General features: G+C 48.0%; 1 protein-coding gene across 1 annotated transcript; it reads left to right on the top strand.

Moving 5' to 3' along the window:
* Positions 1–5,126: 5,126 nt before the first annotated feature.
* LOC123397778 (cyclin-D2-1) lies at positions 5,127–8,678 on the top strand. Its single transcript, XM_045092309.1, has 6 exons — positions 5,127–5,518; positions 5,641–5,727; positions 6,975–7,073; positions 7,187–7,388; positions 7,478–7,608; positions 7,698–8,678. Exons 1-6 carry the CDS (start codon positions 5,249–5,251, stop codon positions 7,878–7,880), a joined length of 972 nt encoding a protein of 323 aa, XP_044948244.1. The 5' UTR covers positions 5,127–5,248; the 3' UTR covers positions 7,881–8,678.
* Positions 8,679–19,271: the final 10,593 nt, after the last annotated feature.

Here is a 19,271-nt window from a genome sequence, read left to right as displayed (position 1 = left end):
TCTCTCGTTTTGTCACCACCATGTAGCTAGTGGGAAATTTTCATTATATAACTTGGCTTGTATATTCCAATGATAGGCTTCCTCAAAATTGCCTTAGGTCTTCGTGAGCAAGCAAGTTGGATGCACACCCACTAGTTTTCTTTAAGAGCTTTCACATACTCATAGCTCTAGTGCATCATTTGTATGGCAATCCCTACTCATTCACATTGATATCTATTGATGAGCATCTCCACAGCTCATTGATATGCCTAGTTAATGTGATCATCTTCTCCCTGTTTGTCTTGCAACCTCCACCACACTCCACGCCACTTATAGTGCTAAAACCATGGTTCACGCTCATGTATTGCGTGAGAGTTGAAAAGGTTTGAGAAAGTAAAGGTGTGAAAACAATTACTTGGCCAATACTAGGGTTGTGCATGATTTAAATTTGTTGTGCAATGACGATAGAGCATAGCCAGACTATATGATTTTGTAGGGATAATTTTCTTTTGGCCTTGTTATTTTGAAAGTTCATGATTACTTTGCTAGTTTGCTTGAAGTATTATTGTTTCCACGTCAATAGCAAACTATTGTTTTGAATCTAATGGATCTGAACATTCACGTCACATAAGAGGAGTTACAAAGGACATCTATGCTAGGTAGCATGAAAGCATCAAAAATTCATTCTTTATCACTTCCCTACTCGAGGACGAGCAGGAGTTAAGCTTGGGGATGCTTGATATGTCTCAAACGTATCTATAATTTTTGATGGTTTCACACTGTTATCTTGTCAATTTTGGATGTTTTGTTTACCTTTTATATCTTTTTTTGGGACTAACTTATTAACTCAGTGCCAAGTGCGAGTTCCTGTTTTTTCTGTGTTTTTGAATCTTTTCAGATCTGATTTTGGAACGGAGTCCAAACGGAATAAAATCCCCAAAATGATTTTTTCCACAACGGAAGAAGATCAGGAGGCTTGAGGGCCAAGCAAGTGGGCCCACAGGGAGCCCACAAGCCCTGTTGCCGCGGCGAGGGGGAGGCCGCGACAACCAAGCTTCTGGCCTCCCTGGCGCCCCCCTGCCCTAGGTCTTTGGCCTATATATTCCCTAAAAATCCAGAAAAAATCAGGGCATCCACGAAAACACTTTTCCGCCGTAGCAAGCTTTCGTTTCCACGAGATCTCATCTAGAGACCCTTCCCGGTGCCCTGCCGGAGGGGACTTTGGAGTTGGAGGGCTTCTTCATCAACATCATCGCCCCTCCAATGACTCGTGAGTAGTTCACTTCAGACCTACGGGTCCGTAGTTAGTAGCTAGATGGCTTCTTCTCTCTCTTGGATCTTCAATACAAAGTTCTCCGTGATTTTCATGGAGATCTATCCGATGTAATCTTCTTTGGCGGTGTGTTTGTCGAGATCCGATGAATTGTGGATTTGTGATAAGATTTTCTATGATATATATTTGAGTCTTTGCTGATTTCTTATATGCATGATTTGATATCCTTGTAAGTCTCTCCGAGTCTTGGGTTTTGTTTGGCCAACTAGATCTATGATTCTTGCAATGGGAGAAGTGCTTGGTTTTGGGTTCTTGCTGTGTGGTGACCTTTTCCGGTGACAGTAGGGGCAGCAAGGCACACATTGTGTAGTTGCCATCAAGGGTAACAAGATGGGCTTTGTCGTAGATATGAGATTGTCCATCTACATCATGTCATCTTGCTTAAGGCGTTACTCTGTTCTTTTGGACTTTATACACTAGATGCATGCTGGATAGCGGTCGACGTGTGGAGGAATAGTAGTAGATGCAGAAAGTATCGGTCTACTTGTTTTGGACATGATGCGCATAGATATAATCATTGCCATAGATATCGTCACGACTTTGCGCGGTTCTATCAATTGCTCGACAGTAATTCATTCACCCACCGTCTACTTGCTTTCATGAGAGAAGCCACTAGTGAACACTGCGACCCCCGGGTCTATTCGCACCTATCGTTTCCACTTTCGCTTTTACTTTGCTTTGTTGCTTTGAGTTCTCACTTGGCAAACAATCTATAAGGGATTTGCAACCCCTTCATAGCATTGGGAGCAAGCTTTTTGTGTTTGTGCAGGCACTTGTGATACTCCTTCACTGGATCGATACCTTGGTTCTCAAAACTGAGGGAAATACTTACCGCCGCTGTGCTACATCACCCTTTCCGCTTCGAGGGAACACCAACGCAAGGCTCCAAGGCCACGGGGGAATCCTTTGCATATTTGCCTAGGAAGTCCCTAAAGGCGTAGCCGCAGCAGCAGGATTCCTCGCCCCGTACCAGGGAAGGTCTGTTGTTGCAGTAGCACTGATCAGGTGTCCGACGCGGAGAATGCGGAGCTTACTCTCCCGTTCTCCCCGGAGGAGGTGGGTCAGGCGATTGCCTCTATGAAGGCGTGCTCGGCCCCGAGGTCGGATGGCCTCCCAGTTATATTCTTCCAGAGATTCTGGGAGACAGTGCGCCCGATCATCATGCCCATGTTCCATGAATTCTATATCGGCACCCTGGACATGGGCAGGATTAACTTTGGCGCCATTGCTCTCATCCCCAAAGTAGTTGGGGCTTCGAACATCCGGCAATTCCGTCCCATCACGGTGATTAACGTGTTGGCGCGAATCTTTGCAAAGGTCTGCGCTACTCATGTGTCCCCTGTGGCCGAACGGATTGCTCACCCCTCCAGTCCGCATTCCTGAAGGGCAGGCGGATTCATGATGGGATTCTTGCCCTCCACGAGATTGTCCACGAGGTGGCGTCCAAGGGGCACAAGGGGGTCTTCCTCAAATTGGACTTCCCGAAGGCGTATGACCGTCTTGATTGGTCCTTTTTGAGGTTGGTGATGCAGCGACGTCGATTTGGTGAGAAGTGGTGTTCCTGGATCATGAAACTAGTCAGATCTGGTAACACGACGATCAATATCAACGGTGAAGTGGGCCCCCTTTTCCAGGCTTCTAGGGGGTAAAGCAAGGGGACCCTATATCCCCCTTGCTTTTTAACATCGCCGTCGACGCCCTTGCTCGCATCCTGGATAAGGCCAAGCTAGCCGGTCATATTCAGGGGGTGGTTGGCCACCTCATCTCGGGCGGTGGTGTTTCCCATCTCCAACATGCGGACGACACCATGATCATGGTCGCAGGCTCCGACTCGGACATTGCTAATCTTAAGTTCCTTTTGCTCTGCTTCGAGGAAATGTCTGGACTTAAGATTAACTTTGATAAGAGTGATGTTGTGGTCCTTGGCTACTCCGAGGCGGAGCAGCACGGGATCGCACACAACCTTAACTGCAAGCCGGCTGTCTTCCCCATCTCATATTTGGGGATGCCCCTGGCTGAGTCCAGGATCTTGGTTAGCGGGTTTGATCCGCTTGTGGGACGAGTAGCGTCCCGTGCAGAGCCCTGGTGCGGCAGGTTCACGTCTAAGGGCAGCAAGACCGTCCTCATTAGCTCTAACCTTGCGAGCCTCCCCATGTATATGATGGGGATGTATATCTTGCCCGAAGGTGTGCATAGCGCCTTTGACAAGGAGCTGGCTAGGTTCTTCTGGCAGGCAGGCGATGGTAGACCCAAGTATCAAATGGTGAAGTGGGCCGATATTTGCTTGCCGAAAGACCGAGGGGGCTTGGGCATCCCTGCGTCCCGCCACATGAACGTTGCCCTGATGCTGCGTTGGGTGTGGCGGATCCTGCAGGGAGATGGGGGTCTGTGGCTACAACTGATTGAGGCCAAGTACGTGCAGGGTAGACCCCTCTTGGCCTGCTCGTTCGCGACTGGGTCGCAGTTCTGGAAATCTATCCAGGGCATCAAGAACGATATTAGGTTGGGTCTGCGGATCTCGGTGGGCAATGGGTCTGGGACCCAGTTTTGGTTGGACCCCTGGCTGGATGGGGAACCTTTACGCGTGCGATTTCCGAGGCTCTTTGCTATTTGCGACGACTCAGCTGTCCTTGTCTCTGCGTGTGCTTTGGAGGATGGATGGCATGTTGCGTTCCGCCGCCCCCTCAGTCCAGCCGAGGTCCAGGATTGGGAGATCTTGCAGGCAGTGGTTCCCCTCCCAGACTCGTCGGTCAGGGATACTGTGTCTTGGAGTCTTTCTCCTTCGGGAGAATTCTCCGTTAGTTGGGCGTATCTGGCACTGTGCCGGATGCCGGTCCTTCCGTGGTTATCCCCACTTTAGAAGGCACCGTTGCCCCTGAAGATTAAGATTTTCGTTTGGCAGCTTCTCCGCAACCGTTTGCCTTCATGGATCGAGGTGCTGAAATGCCATGGTCCGGGCAATGGCACTTGTCTCATGTGCCACGTCCCGGAGATTGGAACTCACATTCTATTCTCCTGCGTTGCGGCACAGGCTCTTTGGTGCTTTGTTCGTGAGGCTGTGGAACCGGAGTGGGAGGCTCATGACCTTGCAGAATTTCTGCAGGTAAGGGCCACCCAGGTTGGCCGTAAGCGGTGATGTGGACTCTTTGGACTACTCGCAATAAAATGGTGATTGAGCGGGTGTTTCAACGGCATGCATCTGACTCGTTCTTCAAATTCCTTGCCTTCTTGCAGCAATGGCATCCGCTCGCTAGGACCAGAGACCGCGATCGGCTTCAGTGCTATCTGGACGCGCTGATGACGTCCGCCCGGCGGCTCTCCGCTCGCTGGCATGCTACTTAGCTTGCCCCTATGATGGCATTTTCTGTTTCTTTTTTTTTTGGACATGACTATGTTGTTGCCCCACCGTTCTTATGTTTTATCACTCTGTTGGGCTGTGGTTGTCTGGATGCTGAAATATTTGCTTTATATATAAAGCGGTGCGAAAGCTGTTTCAAGAGATTCTTGTGTTTAGATTTTTTTTGTAAGATTAAGCGAATCATGACATTCCTATTCATGCATTTCTCGACTTCAAATACTGCGTTTCAGACACAGCTTAGCATGCATGGCACGTGGACTTTCTTTTTACTAATCATTCCCTACTTATCGCTTATGGAGGCTGTTCCTCTTTTTTTGTACCACAACAAGATTATACGCCATGGATAAAAAGCTCGTCGTACGTACACACACACACTCATGAGTGAACACTTCTGTTCTGCACTTGCACACACACAGTAACAGGCATCTCGTATTATATATCCCCTTGCGCTCCCACATATCGCTACTCATCTGTAGCCACCATCTCAGCTCCACTACCGCATCGCCTCTGCTCCACCACCACGCCGCCCACTCGACGGCAATGACTGCTGCTCAGTGACGGCCCCCACCGGCCCGGCTATGCCGGAAGACGACGCGTCCTACCTCCTCTGCGCCGAGGAAGCCTTCTTCTTCGTCGACGCCGCCTCCGCTGCCGCCAGCACCTGCACCACCGCCGAGCAGGACGATGGCTGGTGCTCCGGCGCCGAGCAGGAGTCGGCGTCCTCCTTCGTCGCCGAGCTCATCGGCGGCGAGGCCGACTACTCGCCCCGGTCCGACTACTCCAACCGGCTCCGGTCGCGGTCCGTCGACCCCGCCGCCCGGGCCGACTCCGTCGCATGGATTCTCAAGGTGACATGCACAAATACAGTAGCTAGCTACCTCCACGTGCTTCTCGGATTGGAATATCCATGGTGCATGTTCATCTAGCTCATCCCACACCATATTTTGGTATGTTTTTCCGTCTCCTTCAGGTGCAAGAGTACTACGGATTCCTTCCCCTGACGGCCTACCTCGCCGTGAACTACATGGACCGGTTCCTCTCCCTCCACCGGCTGCCGGTAAGCTCGCCGCCCCCCGCCACGTCACTCACCGTGCACACACACATCTCATCATGTCAGACAGCCATACGTACACGCCGAGCACCATGTCACGCGCGTATCATCATTCATCAGATAACCAGTTTGTTTGTTCTCTGCATCTTTCGGTATGCATGGTGCGTAGTGCTGGGCTGATAATACCGTTCTTTCCTTTCCGTATAAAAAAAAAGTTTTGGAAGTTGGTGTGCAGTAATAACCCACCAATTCAACGAACCGGGAAATCACCGTTATGCCCTCAGACGGAATGAATGGGATTTGTTTATGCGCTCAAGACAGAGCGGTCTTTTGGCTTTGCAGCGTGCTTTAGAGCCTAAGCTTTATGGTGGAACAGGCCTTATCATTGTGCTCCACATTCTCGTGTTAACTAAATAAGTATATGGCCTATGCCGTATGGGATAGTGTTTGGAGCCACTAGCTTCAGGCATCTATCTACTCTACTCACACTTCTACCGCTCCCGGCCTCAGTGAGACTCAGACAGTGGCTCTGCAGTGCATGGTGGGGGTGGTGACAGCCAGCAGTAGTTTATTTGCCTGGCCAAAGGAAAAGAACAAGCCGCGACCTAGCTGTAAACTGCTGCAAAGTATGTGTCATATGCGCCACCAGCTGCATGCCCTGGTTGGTTGAAATGGGCAGGAGGCATTGTTTTTCTGACTTCCTTGTTGCTTTGTGGAAGCTGTGTTAGTTGTAGAACACAGGCCCTTGGATTATTTATTTATGATATACTTCATTGTGGGAGCTACAGCAGGCATGACATGCTGGCGTCACTCCATGATTTCTTTGAGAATTACTAGTTCCAAGTGAATTATCCAAGTGCTGATGTGACTGCATATCTCACCAACCTTATTACCTGGGGCCAATGTTAAGTGGCTGGCAAGCAGGCTTATAATATCACTCTCCTCGTGCTACACACAGTAGGTATAACAGTGGTTAATGTTGTCCTCTTAGCATAATAACTACTGGGCTCCCACTGTACGTATATGGTAGGCATCTACTCTGCCTTCAGCAAACTATTTATGTACGGCTGCCAGTTGCATATACACTTGATTTAAGGAAGGAATTTGAAGAGGGTTTATTCGTTCATGTTTGCTCATAAAAGAACAAGAGATAGAACGTGCTACAAGAACATATAGACATAGCGGTACATCATCTGTCCTTGCTTTGTGGATCCTCGTTTCAGCTATATTAATTGCTGTGTTTGCTCATGCAGCAGGAGGATGGATGGGCAATGCAGCTGCTAGCTGTGACCTGCCTTTCCTTGGCTGCCAAGATGGAGGAGACCCTGGTGCCCTCCCTCCTAGACCTTCAGGCAATTACACCCACCCACTTGATTCCACTGTGACATACACTTCTATTCTGACACTACTCAACTTTGTGAGTTCATCAGAGCTGTAATGTGCATTCTGGATTTTACATTGGCAGATAGAGAGCACAAGATACATCTTCGAGCCGAGAACGATCCTTCGAATGGAGCTTCTAGTCCTCACGGCGCTCAATTGGAGGCTCCGATCGGTCACGCCATTCACATTCATCGACTTCTTCGCTTGCAAAGTTGACCCGAGAGGGAGGCACATGAGATATCTGATCGCCCGAGCCACACAAATGATTTTAGCCGCAATACATGGTATATTACAGTAATTTTTGTTGGCTGGCTACATACATCTGTTGTTACAAGGCACTAATGTAATAATGCTGCAAAATGTAATGCCACAGATATCGAGTTCTTGGACCACTGCCCGTCGTCAATGGCTGCCGCCGCGGTGCTGTGCGCCGCCGGTGAGACGCCGTCCCTCACATTGCTCAACCCCAGGCTTGCAGTCAATTGGTGCATTGGCCTAGCAGAGGTAACACAAGGATCACCTTCAGCACACTGACAAAAGTTTTGAAATGTGATCAAGTTGTGTAAGTAACATGGTATCTTTTCTCCTAATAGGAAGGGGTGAGCAGCTGCTACCAACTAATGCAGCAGCTGGTGGGTGGCAAGAGGGCAAAAACCGCAGCAGCAGCGGCAGTTAACCTGTGCTCAGACGAGGTTCTGTCCTGTGATTCCTCCTCCTGCACCACCCCACCCCCACCCAAGAGGAGGAAGAGGTCACCTCCACCAGTCATCACATGAAAAGAAAGGAATGGCGAGAGTAGATAAACCATCATTTTACATGGTTTTTTTGGGGGGTCAGATTAACATGGTTTGATTTTGATTTCTTGATGTTGTTGTGTTGTTGTGATTCTTTTTCCCATTTGTTCCCTTCTTTTGGGGTTCTTCTTTTTACACCTTGGTGGGGGGGCTCCTCCTTGCTTGGCCTTGCCTGTTGATCCATGCCATCATGGCCGCCTCTGCGCTGCCAGTCTGTGAAGGATGTGAGAAATATCAGAGAAAAGAGCGCGAGAGAGAAACATGGACGCATTTGTGTTTTTATGTGCTTACAACACTGTGGGGGGTCTTCACCCTTGATGCAGAGCTGCAGAGGATATATTGATTAGATAGTGAGGGAGGAAGAAGCCATGGCAGATACAAGAAAAGTAAAAATGATGGCAATGAAGGACAGCATGTTTGCATGGAATTGCATGGAGATAGATAGATAGATGTGGATGAAATGATGGTGGTGGTCAAGGGGGAATGGTCAGAGCTACAGCCAAGGTGTGGTAGGGGCCAAGCTCTGTTCATATTCATGAGGGAGAAATTTGTTTGTTTCCGAGTGGTTTGTTTGTTTTTTGTTGATGTTACTCAAGAGAAAAGGGGGCATGGTGTGCTGGGAGGCACGTGCATGCCCTAGCTAGTGTGCTGCTCTGGAGTGAAATATTTGTCCATCTCCAGGCTGAACAGTGTCCAAGCATGAGGCTTTTGGGGGCCCTTGCTATTTGTACTTTTTTTTCCCATCATCAGCAATAAAAGATGTTGCCATTTACTACATTATCTTAAAAGAATGTGAGAATTTATATGCTTTGCGTTTGCGGCTATGCAACGTGGCCAGGCCAGCCATGTGTTTATGTTCCTCTTATAGCAACTTCAATGGGGGACCCATTTCATCCGTTGCCGTCAGTTTGAGTCGGCGCGGACACAAAAGGTGGCCTAACGCGTCGACCTACACGGACACGCGTTCGGTTTTCGTCCGCGGGCCACCCATTCCTGGTTCATTTTTTAGCCGGATTTACGTCGACGCGGACACGTGACGGATGCGCGCACGCTCATCTTCTCCTCCCCCGGATCCGCTGGTCGGTGGCACATTGGCCTCCCCTCATCCAACCCTCGCCCGCCTCCTTTGTCGCTGACGCCGCCGTCCATTTTTGCCGGCGACTCTACCAGCTGTCGGCGCCTCCACATCCGCCCAGCAACGCTGCCCACTCCCACGTTGCCCGCCGCCGCCGTCTTGCCGCCGGGGAGCCGACTGCTTCCCACCCCCCACCACACAGCCCGCCCCCGACCAAGAAGCCGCCTCGCCGCCCGGCCAGATCCTCACTGGCATGCTCGTCGGACGCCGGCCCACTCGTTGGACGCCGGCAGGGCAGCTAGCTGGTCCTTGCGTGTCACGACTCCCTTCGCCATCCGTCTCCTTCGTCACGCCCGCAAGCTGTTTGACAGTTTGCCAAGGTACAAAATGGACTCCACCGACGAGTTCTTTTTTCACAATTTCCTTTGCGACTCCGACGATTCGTCGTCCGGTGACGAGGAGGAGATATTGGCTGCCGTGTTGGTCCATCACCACCTCAACAGCCAGCGGCCGTTGTTCCGTGGCTCCATTCTGGGCCACCTTCCGACGTTGAATCGCAACCGAGAGAGCGGATATTTCCTTCTTTGAAAGGACTACTTTGATACAACAAACCCGTTGTTCAAACATCAAAAATTCCGCCGCCGTTTTCGTATGAGTAGGCATCGTTTCAACCGTATTAGAGAGGGGGTGGTCGGTTATGATGACTATTTTGAGTGCAAAGAGGATGTCGTTGGCAAGATAGGTTTTTCCTCTTATCAAAAATGCACTGCCGCCATCCGAATCCTTGTATATGGAGTGCCCGGTGATCTCATTGACGAGTACGTCCGTATGAGCGAGTCTACTTGCCTAGAGTCCATGTATAAGTTATGCAAGGCTGTTATTGTTGTTTTTGGCCCTGAGTACTTGAGAGAGCCGACTGCTGAAGATACATCCCGTTTGTTGGCGATGAATGCCACCAGGGGCTTCCCAGGGATGCTTGGTAGCATAGACTGCATGCACTGGGAGTGGAAGAACTGCCCTTCTGCTTGGCAAGGGCAGTATAAGGGCCATGTCAGGGCTTGCATAGTCATACTAGAGGTCGTGGCGTCTAAAGATCTCTGGATTTGGCACTCTTTCTTTGGCATGGACAAATCACACAATGATATCAACGTGCTTGAGTGCTTGCCGGTGTTTGCTAGGCTTGACGAAGGCAACGGCCCACCGATGAACTTTACTGTCAACGGTCACAACTACGACAAATGATACTACCTGGGTGACAATATCTATCCTTAGTGGACCACTATTGTCAAGACAATACCCAACCCTGTCGGAGAGAAGAGGAAAAGATTTGCCCAAGAGCAAGAGAGTGCTAGGAAGGATGTCGAGCGTGCCTTTGGTGTTTTGCAATCTCGATGGGGCATCGTTAGGTATCCTACTAATACGTGGAGCACGCAGAAACTGTGGGGGTGATGACTGCTTGTGTGATCATGCATAATATGATCGTAGAAGACGAGCGGCCGAAACTTTGTACGATCAAGGGTTTTAGTTTCAGGGTGAGAATGTTGTGCCTGAGCATGGAGGAGCGACAACGTTTGAACAGTTCACCCAATTTCATCAAGACATGCGTGATTCAACTGCAAAATGATTTGGTTGAGCATATGTGGGCTCATGTTGGCAACCAATAGATTTATCTTCTGTTATTCGTTTGCAAAACTATGTGAGATATTTTATTCTTATTCGGCTTGTAATAACTATGCTATTTTATACGGTCCAAATTATGTTATTTGATTCAAACTATACAAATCCATGCAAAATAGGGCGGCCAGCCGACCACGCCGGCACATATGGGTCGACGCGTTGGGCGCGCTGCCGACCCATATCTAAAACAGGGCGGACGTCGGGCGGGTGGCCGACCCAAACGGATAAAAAACGGACGAAATCGCCGTCTGTTTGGGTCGCCTCATTGGAGTTGGTCTTATTTTTCAAACAGAGCTCAATGCAGTAGGTGTGTATGTTGTCAGCCTAATTCTGAAACTGAAAGTCAGAAAGTGCCCCACAAAGCAAGGCACTGATCCTTTGAGAGTTTGAATTGTCTTGCTAATGATACCAACATGTAAAACATGATTGTTAAAAACCTATTATATATTGGGTAGGTTAGGTTGATCCTACAATACTTAAAGCGCTTTAGGAAGTAGACATGCATTGCAAGTAGTTTTTTTAAAGAAGGATGACCCCGGCCTCTGCATCAAAACGATACAAACAGACATTTTATTAATTAATCAATAAGACATTATAAATTAAATACATCAATATGCCCGAAGCTATTATCTTGACGATATATATCGCTACTCATATCCACTTTATGAAGGAATACAAATTATTTGAACCACATACCCACACCTCATACCAAAGCACAAGATATAAAAGCCGGAGGCCCCAACCAAGCCGTTCCTAGGTTTGGACCACATACCGCTCCGGCGCACTTTCGACCGACACCGCATGCGCACGCTGTAGGGACCGTCACTATTGCCTTCCATCGAACTAACTTCAAAGCAGTTACTCACGCATCCACCTTGTCAGGACTGCCGTCGAGGCCACCACGACGCAAGACAAAGGCCACCGTCCTACGCGCGTCCATCATCACACATCAGTCGCTGAGACCCTGTAGCACCACGCCGCCGAGCCTCCACATCGTCGATGCGTCGCAGGTATCGCCGCTCCATCGTAGAAGCCATTCACTGGTCCCTCGAGCCTATGCACACCTCCAAGAATGACGCCCCCAAGGGGGTAGCGACATAAGAGCGCCGTCATCATATGATCGACTGATCTAGGGTTTCCTCTGAAGGCAGCAGATAGAGGTCTGTAGCTTCTGCACGACGATACGTTCAAGAAGGTAACGCCACAAAAGAGTGCCCCATCGTCGGGCCTGGCAACAAGCCGAGAATGAGGTTTCACCCGGATCCGCTCAATGATACTACATCTAGCATCATGTGCACGGGTCGCTCCCGATCGGAGCCGCCACACAGGGAGCATGCCGCATCGGCCAAATCAGATCTAATCGGAGACTAGACAACGCATGACGCCGACCCGTCCACCAGGCCATTCATGCCGCCGTCGCCGATCCGGTTGTCACCGCCGAATGCAGCCAACGCCGATACCTGAGGCAAGGATGACCATCGCGTCCGCATCCATCGCCTCTCAAGGCAGAGCCGACTACCGTGCCATCACCTGTCAAGGTAGGGACACCCGTCGCGTCGCCCGTGCTAGATCGGTCGCGTCTCCTCATGTCGCAGAGCTCTGCACCACCCCCAATAGCACAGGAGAGAGGGAGCCCCACACCATCGTCGACGGCTCCTTAGCTTTAGGCCGATGGCGTCGTCCGACGAAGTCGGAGGGAGGAAGGGAAGGAAGGAAAGCCCCTAGCAGCTAGGGTTTCGTCCCCACCACGAGTTGCCCGAGCATGGGCGATGCGGGGGCATTCGGTTCAGCCAAACTTTACGCTCTCATTACAAGTAGCTGTGACTTAAGTTACATCCATTTTCTTCCCAACAAGAAAGAATTATCCATCCAACCAATCTGACATTATACTGCTCCAAGCCAACTTACTGATAGGTATTAGCATACATTAATCTGCTCGGGCACTTGTTGACCCTAAGGCCTTATACAATGCAAGGTGCTTAGGGATGTGGTTAAAGAAATAAATCATGCTTTTCTAAGCATCGGTGTTTATTTCTTCGGTAGAGGTGCCTAACTAAACGTCTATTCTCTATAAATATGCATTGATGCTTAGAAAAGTTTGGTTTATTTTTGGAAGCATCTCTGCGGCGAAATGGAGGGGGCGACCGCGGCGGCCGCGGAAACTGCGGCAACCTTCCACTCCCCGGAACTGGAGGTGGCCAAACGCCCGGGAGGTCGCTTCTGGGTGTTGGCCGGCGATGAAGACGAAGAGGAGGCCGAGGGTGGCAAGATCGTAGTGACGGCGGAGGTATGTTCGTCAACGTCATCCCACTCTGCTGATGCATTTTTTCAGGGGATCTCGGACGAGGAATCGGCAGGAGATGCAGATGCGACGCCATCGACGAAGGTCCAGGCAGGGCGGAGTCTGACGGACAGGGTTCAGGCGGCGCAGCGGCCGATTCACCGGACGACGGCGTGGGCGGCAATTCGGCCATGGCTAGGTCCAATCCCTAAGGTATGTTTGCCGAAGCTGACAGTCTCGGATTGTATCCTACCTTCTTCTTGGAATATGGTTTGATGTGAGAAGAAGAAGAAGCCACCAGCGGCGACAGTACCAGCACCAGTGATCCATATCACCAAGCAGTGATGATTGCGCCTGCTTTCGTTGTTGGGCCCAACTATGGAACGATGCATCGAGCTAGTCGTGGTCCTCGAGGACTCTTGGTATACGGCCCAGACTAAACGTAATGGGGGGGGGAGTACTCGATGTAGCTTTTGTGATAACGAAGAGAACATTACACACCTCTTTCTCCAATGCCCACTTGCGAGAGTTCTTTGGCACACAGTGCGTATAGCCTTTAACATTGTACCTCTGGAGAGCATTGACACGTTATTTGAAGCGTGGCTAGATGGAGTTGATATGATTATTGTTAGACACATTCGAATTTGAGTTTGTGCACTTCTTTGGGCTATATGAAACTGTAGGAATGATGTGGTTTTTGACAGATATACGAATATACATTTTTTGCAGGTACTTCACATAGCTGCTGCATTGATTTGTATGTGGTCAATACCCACGCCTGCGGAAACCAGGGAGCCTTTGGTTACTAGGTCTACCCGATGGGAGATGGTAGCACGGGATATCTTCAACCGGTTTGGATGGCGATCCAGTAATAGGATATATGGTTAGGCATCTAGGTCAGTTTTGCCGGTTGTGGCACTTTTTGATCTAGTTTTGCTTCTTCACTGCTTTGTTCGAGACTACTTTGGACCGGGATCAGTTTGTTTATTTTAATAAAAGAACCGTATGCATCATGCTGATGCAGAGGCCGGAGGTAACACTCCTTTAAAAAAAAATTGTAAGCGTCTCCTTAAACACCTTGTACTGTACAAGACTTGATGAAATTGCAATTGAAGCGAATCTAAACATAAAATACATCCCAATTGTGGTGGTGCAGGGTACCCACTCCATGTATGTATATATCTCTGCCACTGCCATGCCACCTATTTGGAATAATATAGTAGTAATTCCCATCAAAGCTACTCATGCATTCATAACAGTGGTCAATGGTCAACAGTAGTGGCTTTCAGGAAACATTGGAGGCGCACAGAGACAGTTGGTCACATACCTCTCTTTTTAATCCATCTTTTCAGTGTTTCTGGAAGGGTAATTTCCAAAGTCCTATCTATTACCATGACCATGATGACCCAAGGAAGGCACACATGGAAGTCATATGGCCATGGCATGGCGCCATGCATGCCATCCTTGATCTGTGGCAGGCTAGGCCATGCCACGCTCGCCTTTGGCCCTAATGTACAAATGAGGCCATGACCATGGAACCCCACCATAGATCTCAAAAATTTGCAATCTTCGTTGTGGTAGGACTCTCTGTTTTCTCGTCCTCCTTTCATTTAATTTCCTTTCCCAAATGACACAATGGAGAAAGTCTGATCGTAGACAGCCGGGTGGAGTACATACTATGTGTAAATGGTTGCAATTTTGCAGGTGCCTTTTGACAGGGGTTGGATCTTGGGAAGTCTTTCTAGGAGGCTGATAGGGGGGGGGGGGGGGGGGGGGAATCCGTCTTTCCAAAAGACAGGAAAGCAGCTTTGAGGTCTCACCTATGTGCTACACCCACTTGGGAGGAATTTGTTTCTTTTTGACAGTCAAGGATCGCCTTTGATTCCTGATCGGACGGCGGCGATGTCCCGGGAAGGGCAGAGCTGAATCTCATGCTTGTTTTTTCTAAAAGAAAACCCGATGAATCTAACGCGACGATGGATGTAGCTAGGTGCAACAAGCAGATCCAGATTTCGCAACACTCCTTTGCTGATTCGACGTCGCACTTTCCTCCACCTCCTCCTTGGCAAAAGCCACGGTTTTGAGGCAACTTTGGAATCCCATGCACGAACAAGCTCGAAAGTCGAGTACGCGCGCACAGATTGCATGCATCGATACGTGCCTTTTGCAATGGTATTCTTTTCCGGAGAACCAAGGCATGGAGGTCGATCCTGTTCCCAACGCCATTGATGAGCAATGAGAGGCTCTGGGTATGGCTGGAGCTGCACGGTGACATTCTAGTGAGATCCTGTCGCTGCAAATTTTCAGGCTTAGATGGAATTGTCGGATGCTTGTAGACTGCTGCGGTTGGTGATGAACCGATGGTGTGTTTGGTCCCGACGAATGGTCAAAAGCTGGCATGATAGGAGAATATTTGGAGCCGGGCGGATGTGTTTCTTTTGTGCTCGCGTGGGGAGACAGCTGCCATGCCCCGTCCTTGCGCATTGCAATACCCATGGACTTCTCTTGGATTTTCTTTTAAGCATACCTCACATAAGCATAAGAACATCTCCGTTCGACCCTCAAGGGGCGTGAAATAACGTCGCTTGCGGCAAAAAATCGTCTTGAGGAGGCTCGGGTTCACAATCGCCCCTCAACGAACGTCTGAAAGGGTTTTTAAAAATAATGTGAATCGCCTCAAATTTGACCAAAATTCATACAAAGTTTCATAGATTGACTAAAATTTATACAAAAACTAAAAAAAAACATAATTAAACATTAAAAACCAGCTAAAGTCGTCGTTGTTGCCGTCTTCTACATGCCGAGGAGCTTGTAGAAGGCGGTATAGTCGTCCACGCCGTCGTCGCCCGCTGGAGAGTTGTCTTTGCTGCTCCCCTGCCCTAGGTCGCCAAGGCGAACGGAAGCCGACGCCTCCTCGTCGCTCTCGTCAATGATGAAGACGCCGCCCTCCTCACGGCTACGGCGACGGGCAGAGATCTCCTCGAGGGCGCGGCGCTGCCGCTCCATTTCTCCCCAGAAGTAGTCGTCCCTCGCCCATTTTAGGGCGGCCTCGTCGTCATCGGCGGCCATGGTGAGGTGCTCCCGCTTGACGGGTAGGAGCCCCGTCTCCGTCTTCGGCCGCATGAGGTGGGAGGAAGAAGCGCCCGGCTCCATCGCTGGGGTAGCGTTCGACCATTGGGGAGGAGAAGAAGAGAAGGAGAGAAGGCCGGTGGCGAAGAAGAAGAGGGGAGAACGTCGGCGGGGAGAATGTGTGGCCACCGGCGGGGGTGCGTCGCCTTATATAGCCGCGGGCGGTCGAGCACCCGGAGCACCGCCGGGACGCGCGTCGCCACGCCTTCACTGCGTCACCACGCCTTCACTGCGCCGCCCGTGAATCAATGGAAGCCTGACTAGCGGCGCAACCTTCTCATTGATTCCCGCGGGAAATACGGCGATGAGGACGACTGCGCGGCCAGTCGCTGACTTGGCGGTCCTAGCGGTTTTTCGTGCCGAAACGTTTTCCATCGGCGCCTCCGGGCGACCCCAACATCCTGGGACCGTCGGGACCAATTTCGGCCCGAGCCAGCAAAAAATGGCTTCTTGAGGGCACGACTAGGCCAATTTCGTACTGCCAGCGCTAAAAAAGTCGTCCAGAAGGGCCTGTTGGGAGGGGGGGGGGGGGGGCGAGTGGAGATGCTCTAAGAATGATATATGACATACCTCGAGTGGTAAATTGTAAATGGCCATTGCACATGATACTTACAAATGCAATGTTTAAGGTGGCGCTATTTATGGTTAACCAATAAGTGATCATTTATTTTCCCATCCTCCGTAGTGTCTATTTTTTTTCTAGAAGTTCAAATTTACAAAGTTTGACCAAATTATAGAAAAACCATAAATATCTACAAAATTAAATAAATAAATGATATTTCACGATGAATATAAAGATATTATTTGGTATTATACACATTAATATTTTGTTATAGAAACTTGGACAAACATAGAAGTTTGACTTCTCAAAGTTTATACCCATTATATTTCGGAACGGTGGAGTGTGCACCTATGAAAAGAAATACTTTCGGTGCCTTGATTACTGTATTTTTGGTTATTCTTAACTATTGTTAATTGCACATAATTTGTCCTTTGCCCGCTGAAAACGGTGTTAATGATGAATGAGAAGAAAAGAAAGAAATTGAAGAGAAAATATAGTTTTTATTGATATTGAGTTCAGGTATTTATATGACCTGTAGAGACATTTACATTGTCGGTTATAATGATTTGCGTCGATTCAAAGGGACACCAGGACGGTTAGCTAATAGACAGCCTATGAACAAAGTAGTATCCTAACTGTCACATAGGAATTCTAAGGAATTTACTAATTGCTTAATTAGCCTAAATTTAACGCTAATTTACTCCGAACACTCCCTTGGACAATTTTGTTTGTAAGCTTCATTGTGTGAGAATCTTCATAAATTAGAGTGCTGAAAAATCTTACATCTTCTTGATTGTTTGATCTTGAATAATCTAAGAGTATTTGATCATGTACTATAAATATAAGGAGAACAAATAGAAATTTGATGTATATATTTCCAATATAATTAATTATCTCACTCAAACGTGTATACTCTGCAAAACTCATTATCATGACTCATACATAAACCCATTATCATGATGACAACTATACCACGCCATATGCATACTCTTCAAAATCAAGTTAGACGTCCTCTAATCGGTTTTAGAAATTTTAGTTACGCGGTTAACCAGTTTTAAAAATAATAGTAGCTACCTACATCCACAACATAGCCAATAATTCTAGATGCTAGATTAAGTTTCGGGCTGTGTGAGGGAAGAGAATTGATTAAAAATCTCTATCCCACACTAAACTTCGTCAAATATGCACGATCCCCTAGAAGATCGCCCACCTTGAGCACTCTCTTGTGTATGTGATTGTTCATTATTCTTGACTAAGATGAGGCCCAAAGAACTCCTAGTAGATCGTCGATGGTCAGAGTCGAGCGATTGTCACAACTCTGCACAAAGCCTCACCATGCCGCCAATGAATTGAACTAAAGTAACACTTGAGGGAAGCATTAGCAAGAACATCAAATCCTCACATCCACATGTGATCTAGAGCGCAACCTCCACCTACTCATATAATTGATGTGATGCCACTGTTGGGAAACATAGTAGAAAACAAAAAAAATCGCACCTACGCACACCTGATGTCTACTATGCAACTTCATTCTTGTAGAAGTTGCTGGACATCCAAGTGAAGAGTTTTGTAGGACAACAACAAATTCCCCTGAAATGGATGACCTAAGGTTTATCAATCCGTGGAAGGTTTAGGATGAAGATGGTCTCTCGCAAACAACCCTCCAATGAAATACAAGAAATCTCTTGTGTCCCCAACACACCCATACAATGTAAAATTGTATTGATGCAATAGTTAGGTGAAGAGATATTGATACAAGTGTAGTATGGATAGTAGATATATGTATTTTTAATATGAAAATATATAAAAGAAATAACAAGCAGTAAACAACGAGAAAAATGATATATCGATGCTTGGAAATAAGGACTAGTATTCATACTTTCACTAGTGCAATCTCTCAACGGTGCTAACATAATTGAACCATATAACCATCTCTCAACGAGCGACAAAGAATCACTCCAAAGTTCCTAACTAGGGGAGAACATAAGATGAAATTGTTGTAGGTGTCAAAACCACCTCAAAGTTAGCCTTTCCGATTAATCTATTGAGCCTTCCCTATAAATGTCAGAAATAGCCTTAGAGTTCGTACTAGAATAACACCTACGATATGCATCAACAAACTCTAATATCACCTAGATACTCCAATGTCACCACAACTATCCGTGAGTTGATTATTTTACATGCATCAAATAATTTCAGATTCATCAGATTCAATCCAACACAAAGAACTTCAAAGAGTACCCCAAGATTTCTATCGAAGAAAGTAGGAAGAAAACGTGCATCAACCTATGTGCATAGATCACCCCAATTTCACGGGAATCCGCAAGTTGATGACCATAACATATATCAAGTGACTCAATAGAAAACCCCATTCTCAGCATAGGTATCTACATGCAAGAGATATATTAAGTGTTCTCAAATCAAATCGAACATAACAAAACCTCAAAGGGAAAGACTCAATTCATCACATCAAGATAACAAGGGAAGAACACTATATGATCCAACTATATTATAAAAGACCATTGAAAGGACGTGGATGTCGCCTAGAGGGGGGTGAATAGGTGTTTTAAAATAATTATGATTTAGGCTTGAACAAATGCGGAATAAAACTCACATTTAATTTGTCAAGCATAAAACCTAAAACAACTA

This window comes from Hordeum vulgare, chromosome 5H (genome assembly GCF_904849725.1).
Source record: "Hordeum vulgare subsp. vulgare chromosome 5H, MorexV3_pseudomolecules_assembly, whole genome shotgun sequence".
Lineage (NCBI taxonomy): Eukaryota > Viridiplantae > Streptophyta > Magnoliopsida > Poales > Poaceae > Hordeum > Hordeum vulgare.
The sequence above is the reverse complement of the archived record's forward strand: the minus strand, read 5'-3'. Positions and strand labels throughout refer to the sequence as shown.